Below are 13,628 nucleotides of genomic sequence, written 5' to 3' on the forward strand. Positions count from 1 at the left end.
AAGATTGAGTTAGTCAAATGCTGTGAGATGAAACATCAGCTGTTCTGCCTTGGATAAGAAGCCAGAACTTCTTTTTAGTCATTGAAGCAGGTTCTCCTTTGACTCCTCAAAACCCATTTGACTCTTTTGCAGCCTGCACTGATAAAACCATACAGCCACATACTTATTGATGCACTGAGGCCACAGAAAGAGGGGAACAGAACCACTGTAAAAATAAACTTTTTAAAACATCTGCCTTGTTTGCAACCAGCTGACACAGTGTTAGCTGTGTGTAGCCATGTAAGAACTGGAGACCAAACATGACTCAATACTGCTTGAATTCACTAGTATATACTGGGGAAATTTTTGATTTCCTTTGCCTGCTGGAGAATTAATGACCCTCCACTGCTATCTTTGGTGTAGACATGAGATTTTTTCCATTGTACTAACAACTGACTTACCTCCAGTAAGAGCCTTTTGGCCTATCTTGCACACTGCTCTTGGCAGTGATTCTCTGACAGAAAGACCAGAGTTAGCTTATGCTTCTTTTGACCAGCTGCTCCTTTTGCTTCCGTTATAAACCAGACCAGTATACCAAAAGCCCTGATTTAAGCAGGGACTTTGGATTCCCTGACCCGGAGTTACATTCACTGCTCACTCTGTAGCTCCACTTTGAGAGGGAGAGACTCTGGAGGGATGGCACTTCCATGTGGGGAGAAAAAACAACTAGGTCCCTCCCAGGAAAGCAGCACTCCCAGGCACATATATAATGGAATGGATGGCATGTGGCCGGGTAGAGGGGAAGAGGAACAAAATGGGACCATGCTCAGTTCACCTTCATCATGGCCCAGCAAGACCTCTGTGCTCTTCACTGTGGCACTGGGACGTGTACTAGAGCCAGTCCACTCTGAGCTGAACAAAGGGTGTTCATAGTACTCCTCATCCGAATTGTAGGGATCATCATCAGGCACAGACACTGAAATGGAGGGGGCCAGGTGCTTATGCCACTCCCTGCCAGCAGCAGGCCCACCGCCTGGGCAGTGGTGTAGCGGTCCCACCTTATCCTCCGCCCCTTCATCTACAAATAGACACACACAGACAAAAACTGCAGGACAGACAGACAGACAAATAGAAGACAAGACAGGATGGACACATGCACTAGCAACAAGAGCAACTATGTCATACGACAGAGTAGATGAAATCAGCCAGGCTACAAGCTAATGCAGGATGGAGAAATGAGGTTTCTACACATTTTAACACATGGGCCATGCATGTGGTGTTTCCTACAGTGTTTATGAACATTGGAAACCAATCATCAGAATAAGAGAATTTCAAAATTATACACTCATTATTTAGAGGGATACATATTACACACAAACCACATGTCACAACTTGTGCTGATACTCATCCATACTACATAGCTGGATTGACCGTATTAAAAACCTCTAGAGTACCCCAACACAGCTGTATCCTTCATCATCAGGTGAAGTATTTGAAAGTATAAATTAAAAAAAAAATCTTTAATTAAAGAACAAACCAGCTTACACTTTAGTCAATGATGGTTTTGTTTCTCATTTATATCAATTTCAAACTTCTGCACTTTCTTCCTTTCCCTATAATTAAGTAACGTTTAAACAAAGAAGAAAACCTTCCCTAAATTGCTGATTGCCTTTTTTCCTGATAAAGGCCATATAAAGCTGCTCATAGCAATCTCTGTTAGTTCTATCTTTTTACATTGTTGTGCCATGTTTCTGTGGGTGAACTAGCTCCTGTCTAGGAATTTGCCAGTGCTTTGGTCTGACGGCTTTATTCACCCGTCATTGTAGCATCACAGATAACCACATAATCATCTCAGGACCAGATCAGCTACTGACAGCTAGAGGGAGGGGGAGTCTGGGTTTGTTTTTGCAAGAAAAAGAAAAATAACACAGCACAATAAAACCGACTGCCCTATCACCTGGCCCATACAAACCTACAGAGGAGACTTGAGAGTTTGTGTAGGCTAAGGTGCCCTCTGATCATGAATAAAGCCATGAAAAACTAAACATCTGGTACTAGAGAAAATAAGTTTAAGTCCGTTCTCTGTGTATGACAACTAGCAGCTGGGCAAACACTACATTCATGGGATACCTTCTTGCTGCCTTTAGCAGCTATTCCATTAGATTTTCTACGGGTTTCAAAAAAGAGTTCATGTCCAGTGTCCCCAGCCTTCCTCCAGGCAATTACAACTTAAGAGTTTCCTCAGAGCTTCTAAAATTTTCAGATTCAAACCACTGAGTGAGAAAGCAAACCTTTAGCACAGACAGCACACAGATATGAACCAGATCTCTGTGTGTGACCTGAAAATAAGATGGTTCATGAATGCTGCTGTAATTATTATAAGTCTTGGAAAGCAGTTTTTATCCATCCATATAATCTGGCCACGTATTATAACCAAACCCATTCCATCTAAAAGAGCTCCCAGCTTCTTCATGGCAAATAACAGTAAGTTTTCAGTTTCCTTCTATAGCAGACAATAACAAGACAACCTCTGCATCTTTAAAAAAGGCACCTTCTGCTTTCTGCAGCAACATGACAGCAAGTATCCTGAAATATAATGACACACATTTCTTCCTCCTGGGAAAGGAATACTGTAATATCAACCCATTCAGGCTCAGTCACCCACAAAAAGGAAGAAAAAAATATTGTTTATAATGTTAGTAGATCCAATACATATCACTGGGCTGCGAAAGGAAGATTATCCATAGTTAAGATTCTGTGACAGTGCTGAAGCTGGCCAGGACTGAATGTGCACTTACACGCACACAGAAATACCACCAATGGAGTGTAGTTTAAGAGAACCATTCTAATAGTTTCTTTCAAGGCACACTGAGTGCTTGAAATACTGATAATTTAGCTGCTTTGTTTGTGTAGTGGAACCAAAACCGCAGATTTAGGGGTTTATATATGCTTAAAGAGTTAGGTGTGGAAAGATAAGCCAGCAACCTGCCTCTGCTGAGCAGGAAGCTCTGCAGAGCACTGCAATAGCAGATGATAATAAACACAGGGCTGAAACTCAACTCCCTGAATGTCCCTCATGCTCAAGACCCGCAGCAAGATCACAAGGAAGGATCCTGATCCACTTGCAGTGCAGAACTCAGGGATCTCGTCTCCATGTAAGCTCCTACAACATTCAGTGAAAGATTTGAAGGGGCTCACTGTTTGCAAAAGACTTGTTATAGAGGGTGAGGACATGTCTCAGGATGCGAGAGACCAGGATGCAACTCCCTCTGAAACCTGAGAAGATTCAAAACTACAACTCCTGCTTCTTTGCAGGGTGCTCTAACACCAGATTATATATCACTGTGGATAAGAGTGGAAAGGAATGCAGTGCACTCACCTTCTCTTCTACTGGAATTGGGACATTGTGGAGAAAAACAATACAAGGCATATAGGGCCAGAAGCAGAACAGGGAAGAGAGAATGTGCACTATGGAGAATGAGGTTCAACTGGAAAAGGGGAGGTTCTCATTCCAGCTGTGGCTCATATTTGTCCCAGGATTTTTCAGAAGTAAAATGCATCAACAAGAAGAGCAAAGATGAAACCTCAGGTTTACCTACCCATGCGAACAAGGCTGAAAATTCCTTCTTTACAGGCTCTGAAAGGATTGTAGGCAAGAAAACATAGGCCCTGCTTCTTCTCTGTAATGCTAGTAGAACTGGAACCAATACAAATGCTTAATACATATTACTGTGATGGACCAAAATCATTAGGAGTGTGAAGTCTGGTATTCTTGAGGGCTGTTATATCTGTGGCTATTACAGATTTACATTGTTCATTTATCAGTTTTAATAAAGATATTTTCAAATTTACTGCAAATAATTTCATTAACAGGATAATGATGTCTTTAAAGGAGAATATGCCTTTATTTGTTATCCTTTCTTTGTTATTTCAGCCCCTTCTAATAGTTCTTTTCATCTCAAAGACTGAGTAAAAAATGTATTCTGAAGTGCAAGATTAAAACCACTTTTCATAAAGGCTAATTCTGCTTTGGCTTCTGGGTATCTTTTGAAAATACCTTTCAAGAAATAATTTTCACTGAGAATAGATCTTTTTCTATAGGACACTTAGTTCTTTTCAGTTTGCAAAATATTCTTATTTGGCATATAAAGCTTATCTTAAAATGCCTACTTCAAAATGAAAGACAGTCCATCAAAACCATCCTCCTATCATGTAACATTTAGATGCACTTTTACACGAAGACAGTACTGACCATTGTCAAAAAGTGCAGCACACAAAAGAAATGTCAAGCTGGCAAGAGAATACCCCATCTGCCCTGCATGTCCAGATTCAACTGACAAAAGGATTAGACAGTGCTAAGGAAAATTTCATTTCCTGAGCAAAATCATGTTACAATAGTTGGAATAAATGAAATAATTTCAATAGGGCAAATTAGTTATCTTACCTCCTGCAGCAGTGAAAAGGGACAGGCTCATCTGAATGTTTTTCTGCAGCCAAACGAAAGAAAGAAAAACCTACATCCACTGACTCCTTTCTCTCATGAAATGCACTTGACCCACAAACCTCTCTGCCTTTTCTACCTTTTTTTTTTTTTTTTAACTTGTGTTTGCTGCATGGCTGGCCACATCCACCTTTGTCATGTCTACACCAGTGATATCCTTCCTACTGTGACTGAAGGAAGTTTCTTTCGGATTCAGAGCAATGCAACACACTGACAAGAGCATTAGGAAAATATTGTAAGAGAAGGTGGAAAAAGGAAGCCTGAGGTAGATACACACACCAAATGCTAAGCTTTTTTTGTTCAACAACTGTAGAACCTGGTTAAATTTATAAATTGTATTCTACTAAGCAAAAAGACAGACAGACAATGATATTCTCATGTAAGGGTACATGAAGGATGGATAGCTAGATGGCATAGCAAACTGAAGGTTTAAACAAGTACAGTACAAACTGGGCCAAGCCCTACTGAGGCAAACTTTAAAGAATGAGAGCTTTGCCTGAATAAAAAAGATGGGACAGGCTCAGTCAAGTCAGCAAGAGTTCAATCTACCCACAGAAGCTGAGGACCACATCTTTTAACATGGATCAGAACATAAAATGTTTGTGTTTCTTCTAGCTCATTAACTAGATCGAGCCGACAAGACTAATATTTTGAGGAAAAGCAAGATAAGACCTACTTCTGGAGAAAACTTCTGCAAGAAGTTCCTTCTGTTCATCAACCAACCCTACTGTGAGCTACAGTTCCAGAGCCGGACATAAACAAGAAGCTTCCAGCTGAGCGCATTAATAACTCAGCATATATTTCTGTCAATACATCCTTGTGAACCTATGGCTTTAGGATTTATACAAGGCTCTGCTCTGAAAATTAAGAGTTGGATGAAAATCTTGTTATGGAAAAGCCTTTTTGACTAACCTCAAAGGAAATGATCTGAATGTTTTTAAGAACTGTAGCATTGCGTAAATCATCCCAAACATCTCCCAAACACTGACCTTTCAGTCCTCGCAACCCCCCTGCAGGGTAGGTAAGTGCTATTACATTAACTCAATCCTACATGCAAGGAAAGAGAAAAACAACCACGTTAAGTGACCTGCTGAGTCATTTACACAGCTGGGAACAGCACAGTCCAGTAGTTCCTAAAAACCTAGAATTCTATAGCATTTTGCCATCTTCTTGTGTTAATACAACCAGCAAGATGGTTTCCATTTGCTAAGTGGCCAATCTATAACCTCCTGTCAATTAATCAATATGGTTACTTCATAAAATTCTGAAATACATGCAAATAACACTGCTGATAGAAACAGTATGCAAAGCTAATCCTCAACTCATGGTAATGGAAGAACCTTGACATTTGCCTGAAGCAGAACAGGCCCTTTATTGCACTATGAAAAAGCATACACTGAACTAGTCACCTGAATTACACAAAAAAAAAAGTGGTGAAAACCCTGGTAACAATTCTAAAAGCCTTTGCTAATGCTCTGCTAGCTTCCTTTTCAGTTAACAGTTTTGATTGCTATTACCTCTGGGTGATGTGTCGAGGAACTGTTACACTATTTTCAACACCCAGTGGGCAGATGTTTTTGGAAAAGAAAAAGAATTAATCAAATTTTATATACTGGTTACTAACCACATCCAGTAGGTATTTCCAGTACAGTGCACTGCCAAATGGTGTTGTTAACACAGGCTGTAATTGCATTATCTCAAAAATGACCGGAGGATGGAAGATGCCTAATTGCAGAGTGTCCTGATAAACTGAGGGTCAGACCATGTTAGCATATGAAATCGGAACTATCCAGTTGGAACATTAATGGAGGCTCTGTGTTAAAATACCAAAGTTTGTTCAGCAGACAGTAAGAATTTATTTCCATGCACTTATGAGGAAAAAAAAAAAAAAGCCAAAAGAAAATCCAAGACGGCAATTGACACATAAAAGCGCTGTTCACATGGCAGAGTTCACCAGCCAGTCCCTGGGGGTTCTGAGCACCAAATCCTTTCCTCACGTCCGTAAGATATGGCTCTGTTTTAACATATTGCTGTGTCTCCTATATTGATGGCCCTGATGCAGCAGTCTACTTCTGTTGAACATAACACTGAACTCAGTGCTTAGCACTGAGACTACAGCTTCACTGGGATTTAGGCATCTGCTTAAAATTAAAGCCAGTGCTTAAATCCTTTGCTAGACAGGGATTTAGCAAAAGGAAAATGCAGAGATCATGGACTACTAAGACTGACTATTCACCATGCAGAACAGAGTAGAAATTTACCTTGTGAGACTACAATTTGACTTCTGCACTCTGTGAGCAGAACCCCAATACACACAGGCATTGAAGCATAGATTAGAAGCTGAAGTTCAAAGAAATGATCCAGCTCTGAATCTCCTCACTTTCATGCATTTAAGATTCCAAAATACAGTTAATGGTCATTAAAAAAAAGCTAAACAAATCCTAAGAAAACAAAAATGACCCATATGGAACCACAGTTTTGGTGACCATGTTGAGATAGCAGACATCTCGGATCATATTGTGTTTGACAGATAAAAAGGCTATCATCACCATCTTTTTTTCTTTAATATGGATACACTTAACACATCCTGTCAGTTACCTCCGTGCATATGCTTCTACCCCATCAATGCATTACAGCTGGTTTGCAGATGGGGAATTATTGCTGGGGAATGTCTTGCCTTCTCACATGAAGCTGGCAGAAAGTTTCTCCATTTTCTGATTCCCCCATCCTTTAGATTCCTGTCTCACGCCCAGCTGACAGCCGTACACTGCAGTGTCCGCGAGACCCTTACCTTCCTCCAGAGTTCCCGTCTGCTCTGCAGCTGGCGACGGAGGTGGGGAAGGAGGCAGGTTGGCCGATTCTTCAACTGCTAGAAACCAAACAATGAAAATGAGAAACAGCGATTAATTCCCAGGAGGCCAATGCTCGATGCAAGCTGCAGTCAACCTGTTCTGCCCAGTTGAGAGAATCATTCAATGGGGACTGTGTTTAGTGGATTTTCAGACAGACATCCTTTTAAAATACCTGGATTTTTAAAGCTATAATAAAAGGACTTCTTTTTCAGATGGCACACGTTAATTTCAAAATTCTAGCCACAGAGTACAACACAAAAAACAAGTACAAAGTTATCTTTTACATCTGTATTGCCACTTAAGAAAACTTTCAGTCAAAAGGCAACAACAATAAAATATTAGAGAAAGAGAGACACAAATCCAGGCTGCTTTTCTGGAACCATGAGAAACTGGCATCCAATCGCTTCAGTTTACCTTGAGCACATGGACATTCGACATTCTGCAAGCCTTTTTTTTTTTTTTTCTCTCTTCTGCTGAGTTAAGGTTAATCACAGAATGCATGCAAATATTCCTTCTCTAAATAGAAAAGACATTAGCTAGAGGCACCACTCCAGGCAAGGAGAACATGACAATAGGGAACTTATGTCAGCCATCACATATTAGTGATTCAGCTGAGAAAGGTGCTGTAAAGAAGCCTAAATATACTATGGTTTTAGATTCATTCCCTGTCATGAGACTAGATGCTGAAACCACATGATTTTTTTTTTCCAGTGATTTCAATGGAAGTATGATGAAATCCTGAACAAGCTGCTTCTTACATGAAGTCAGCATAATCTCTGCATCTGATGTCCTACTAAACATTTGGAGATTTTTTTTAAATATATATATATATATTTTTTTATTATTATTATTTTTATTATTTTTTTTAACATGAACTCCATCTGGGGCTTAGCCACCAAAAGAAACCCAGCCACAAATCTGTTTCAACAAATCTGTGTTATAAATGGCTCCTACTGAGAGGCAGAGCTCAGTTTATGATTCAGAGCTTCTTCCCAAGCACAGTAAGGCCAGTTTTAAGGCCCCTGAAGAATTTCCCCTGGCCTCCTTTCTATTGAATTTAGTGTGGTTTAGAATAGACCCTTATGTGACTTGCCCGCAAGATACACTTTTCAGTGCCAGACTATTTATGCCTTCATTACAAGGCAGTTCTACCTGCATTTATATAACAGTCTCTGACCATGGGAACTGTAACACCAGCTGTTGCTAACTGAAGATGCATTTCTCATAATATGTTTAAAATGTCTTCTCTAACTAGATGCAAGTGAATGCTCAGTTTTGCCTCAAGCAGGCCCCAGTAAAGCACTCTGTGTTTACATATATACCAAGTGCTTTGCAGAATTGGCGTCTTTCATGTAAAATTGAGGCTCTGTAAAGAAGGGAATTATCAAGCATCACATCTCCCTGCTGCACTGCCAGTTCAAAATTAATTCAATGAAGCAAAAGATCTTGGGAACCAAATTTTCAACAAATGTTTTTGATTACTAATTGACCTTAAAACATTCCTAAGCAGAGTCCAGCCGTTGTACCAAACACAGCAGCGGGCCTGTGGGAAAAACACCACAAGGCATCATTTTGATTTGATCAGAGTGTATACTTGCTCAGCACAATTTATGCCAGGGTAGGCTTACAAGCCTTTCACTAGCTCAGGACAGAGTACAACCTTTCTCTGGCCTTTGGCGTACAACTTTTGGGCTACCATGGAAGTTTTCCAGGAGGGAGGAAGGGCATATTACCTGATAGAATGATTATAAATATGAAATGTTCATATAGACTTATACTTTAAAGAAATTCCACAAAGGAGCCAGCAGCAGGGTGAGGGCACAGCATGGACTTTGTGGCCAGCGGGACTATTCCCAGGCTGGACCACTGGCTCTTGCTTCCACCCTGAGTCACTCCACCTTGCTCTGCTTGAGCGTTATCTCCTCTCCCACCCTTGCTTTATGTTCCATATTCCTCTCTGCTTCTTCCTGAGCTGGCTCTTCCTTCATCTTTTGGAGTAGCTACCACTCAACCAGCAAAATCTCACTTGTGTTTTCTATGCCTCTCCTCTAATCTTTGCCTCCCTAGACATCAATCGCCCTCTCTCCGTGTACGAGGCTGAACACAAAGGGGCTTTGAGCTCTGCTGGTCCCACCAAACACAACGACAATGAAAACTGCCACCAGTAATCACATTCACAGATGTTCTGCTCAGAAGTTGGAAACCAGGTGAAGAATTACTGTTGTGAGCATACAGTGAATGAGAGAGTCAAAGGTACGTGGTGAACTGGGAAAATAAGTATAACTATTATTACGGGGTTCCAAAATGTATCCAGCAGTGCACTAGCTTACCCGTAACTATGACCTACATGAATACACAGTTGTGTCATTTCTACATATGCATGTAAGTATAACATTTGCAGACACAAGGATACTTCTAACATTCTTCATCTTGTTTTACCTAAAGGTAGTGGTCCAGGCTGATCTTTGTGCTGGGCTTCTTTTTCCTGTTCACCTTTTAGGACTGCTACAGCTTCAGCTGTTACTACTTGCACTATCCTTGCAGACACTTCTTCTGTGGCAGTAGCAAAATTAATAAAACAAAGAAAGGCATGTTAATGAGAAAGTTTTTTTTTAATTATGAAGATTAGCTTAAATAAAAAAAACAGAAGCTGATATAATCCATTTTTAAAAGGTAATCTTTTTCCTGAAACATAGGCAAATCATGAAAAATAAAATGGAAGGACCAGATTTTCCAAAGATCTCAGTGAAAAATGCTGCGTATTTATGACAACCAGGACCTGAGCCTTTGCAGTAAGATGTATTCAGCCTCATTAGTAAATGCCCTCTCTTACATCTGTTAGAGGGAATGTGCAGCAACTGCAAAAACTCAAGATGATCGTTCATTAAATGTCTAGAATCTTTTTTTTCCATTTACTGTTTTGCAAACAGAGGCAGAAAGGCAAACTGAGTAATGGGATTTATTGACATTTAATATATGGAGTTCTCTGCATTCTTACACGTACTTTGGATGATATTTCTTCCCCATCAGCATATGATTAGTATGCATTAAAGGCATTTCCCAGACAGACGTCTAAGGCTATGCTGATGAGGGACTTCAAACAGAAGGGCCAGATAACACTTCTATATGATTAAAACATAGTAATTTGTTTTCCTCACCCTTTTAAGCCTGCAACATAAAGCTTTACTGAAACAGTAGGTCTGAACATCATGCAAACGAATTGCAGAGGAGAACATTTGTCAGGTGGGACTGAAGCTTGCAGGCACCTGCCTCGCACACAGGCTCGGCTCCAGGCGGTGAGGAGGTGCGCAGCGCCGAGACGCCGCGTGCTTGGCAGAGCGGGGCACGCGGAGGGTGCCCTTGGCCTTTGCCCAGCACCGGCGGGTGCTGTGCCCGGGGCGACGGAGGCATTCGGTGCTCTGGTGAGCGGGAGGGGGCCTACGCAAGAGTAGCTGCTCCCACCCACGTGTGAGACGGCGCATGTCAGCTCTGGGCCCGCTTAAAGGTGTGGCGCCACGTCAGCCGGCCCGCGACCGCAGGCGGAAGCCACCCGAGAGGTTTCCCGAAGTGCAGGCCGGGCACATTTGATCTAGCAAATCAAGGGGTTTAAGGGTTATCTGGCAGAACCATCTACAAAATTCAGACAAAAAGGCTTTGATCTTCTTACCTGTACATTTGCTCGCCTTCCCTTACTCATTAATCAACATACTGCATCCTCTCACAGCCAGATTCAGTGCAAATAAAACTCCACTCTAGCTATTTCTGAGTGCTGGGTGAGAGCTGTTTCAAAAGCGGGAGGGATGCGGCACGGAGCTGAGCGGAGGGAAGGGAAGGCAACGGGCCGCGGCAGCCCCGGGCCGCTGCCTGCCCGGCTGCGGGCTGATTCAGGGCAGGCGCTTGAGAACGGAACAAGGAACGTCAGTGTCGCTACACCCCACTGGTGGGGACAGAAATTTCTAACCAAGACTGCAATACACCCTGCTCTTCTGGTGAAGCACCACAGAAACGCCAATAATCACCATCTCCGAGGACAAGAATAAAACCTCTCTGCTCACCCGTTGCTACTTCCTTCAGGCAACGACCAGCCGGGGAAGGGGAAGTCTATTTACATCAAGGCCCTACATGTAACTCTACGGCAACCATCCTGACAAGTAACGCTGTCCACTGGATGAATAACGAAGATCTCTTCTCACTGCTAGCGCTCTTGCAGAATTCCTTTTCTCTTTTTTTAATGTAAGGTTAATCCTCTTCATTTGTCCCCCAGCAAAGCAGATTTTTTCTCCAAAGAAGCATAGATGTAAGTTACTTGACTTTCACAGTCACACTCATCTAAAAACAAAATGCTACATTAATCTCTTTTGCATAAATTGAATACGTAATGAGGTATTAAAAAACCCACTGGCAAAGAACATTTCCTTTATAATTGTGTGTATTTATATCTTACAATTCACTTCCCTCTTGACTAGTAGCCAGGAGGGCAGTGACTGCAATACAGTTTTATTGGCTGCAGCCAATAGTGAGTGGTGATGGATGAGTATGTCAGAACCACCACCAAACAGTGAAAAAATAATCTGAATTAAAAAAATGTGTTAGCCCAGGAATGAATGAGTATAAATTTGCCAAGGATAAATTCTGGCTAGAAAACTGAAGACGTTTTCCTATTGTCAGAAGAGCGAAGTTCTGGAAAAATTTTCCAAATAGCAGGAAAAAATTCAATTGTTTTTTGAGATGGAGCCTGTTACATTCATGAAAGGGACTACATGATATGGACGCCTGCATTAACAGATGACCGGACATGACAATGCTAGTTCTCTCTCCCTCTAGTCAACAGTGCGCCCCCAATTTATTAGATAAACCTCCACTTCATGGTTATCAAGCAGCCTAACCCCCTAAATCAACTAATGAGTGTGGTTAGTTTGCTGCACCAAAGAACAGGAATGTTGATTTGGAGCCCACCAATCTTCCCCAATGCCCTTTCGGGGCAAGTTTGTTAGGAGAATAAATTTTTTAGGCTTATTTTGACTTGAAAATTTTAAGAAAAGGCTGCAATTAGTTTTTCAGATGCAGAATTTAACATGCAGCAGATTTATTATACTGGATTATATCCAAAGGAGATCTGCTTGGTCACCTCCTCTCCATTACTCGAGCTACTGCAAGCCTCCTTCCAGCAAGGTAAGATGAATCCCTACTAAAAATGATCTTCTTTGTTATGGAATTTCTACTTGTTCACATCAAACCTGGTTCTAGGGTGCAAATGGGCTCTTCAAAGGTTGGAAGGCAGTTCCCACCCTCTCGGCAATCTTTCTGATTTAATTTGCTGGTGACAAAGATTACGTTCAACAGAGAGACAGGACCGGGAGTGGAAGGTTACCTCCTGAAAAATGGAAATCTCAATTTCAGAATATCCAAAATAAATAAATAAAAATACAAATGGCCTCTGGGGATTTTTATCAAGAAAGGCTCACTTCTGAGCATTCTGTTGATGGATATTTTGGGCGACATAGGACGCACAGGCAGTTTGCCAGAAGAGCAGTGTTTTTGCTCTACATGACTGCTGCAAAAGGACAGACATTTTTGTACTAATGGACACTATAAATAGCAGACCCAATGGGTAAGTCAAATCCTCACAGGGCAGTTATTGAGACTCTTCATAGCTTTCTTATGGTTCAGTTAAAGTTCAAGGAAGCTTAATGATAAAGAACAAAAAAAGAAAAAGGAAAGTTAGCCAGGCAAATTCTTCACAGACTAAAAGCTTTGGCTTCATTAGTGATAGTTCTGTTTGTAGAGATTTATTTTCCCTCTATCTAACCAGGTAGACATTCTCTGACTCTGCTCTGTGCCACAAAAATAGCACTAACCAATGATAAGTAACACCAAATATGCGTGTCTTAAGGGCGACATGGACCCTGGCTTCACATATGACTCGAGCACAACGGAAGAAAGGCAGCATTGCTTCTGTTAGTGTTTTTGCAGAGAGCAAGATGCTGCTCCTTTCTACCAAGGTGTCGGTTGCCTATGATACAAGACAGACTGAGAGTCTCCCAGTTTGATTTCAGGGAATGCAGTACAGTATAGGCTACTCTAAGGTGGGAAAAGAGAGAGAGAGAGAAAGAGAGAGAGAGAGAGATCTTGAAATGAAGTCACCAGAGCAGTCTCTGCATCAGGTGAGGAATAAGTTCAGAAAATTCAAACCCATTCCGCTAAGGCAGAGAAGACACATGAAAGTGGCCTGACCAGTAATACAGAGGACGGCAGCCACAGCAGGATTACCTCTCTGTGACAGCCCAAAAGGCAGT

General features: G+C 41.5%; 1 protein-coding gene across 1 annotated transcript in view; it reads right to left on the reverse strand.

Moving 5' to 3' along the window:
- The window catches only part of MAP2 (microtubule associated protein 2), a 104,326-nt gene that overhangs the window by 44,591 nt on the left and 46,107 nt on the right, over positions 1-13,628 (reverse strand). Inside the window, exons 3-4 of the mRNA XM_067298742.1 lie at positions 9,772-9,885; positions 7,272-7,349 (exon numbers count right to left, since the gene is read on the reverse strand). Coding sequence (XP_067154843.1) covers positions 7,272-7,349; positions 9,772-9,885 — 192 coding nt within the window. The remainder of the gene's footprint in view (positions 1-7,271; positions 7,350-9,771; positions 9,886-13,628) is intronic.

The sequence above is a fragment of the Apteryx mantelli genome, chromosome 6, assembly GCF_036417845.1.
Source record: "Apteryx mantelli isolate bAptMan1 chromosome 6, bAptMan1.hap1, whole genome shotgun sequence".
In the NCBI taxonomy this organism is placed as follows: Eukaryota; Metazoa; Chordata; class Aves; order Apterygiformes; family Apterygidae; genus Apteryx; species Apteryx mantelli.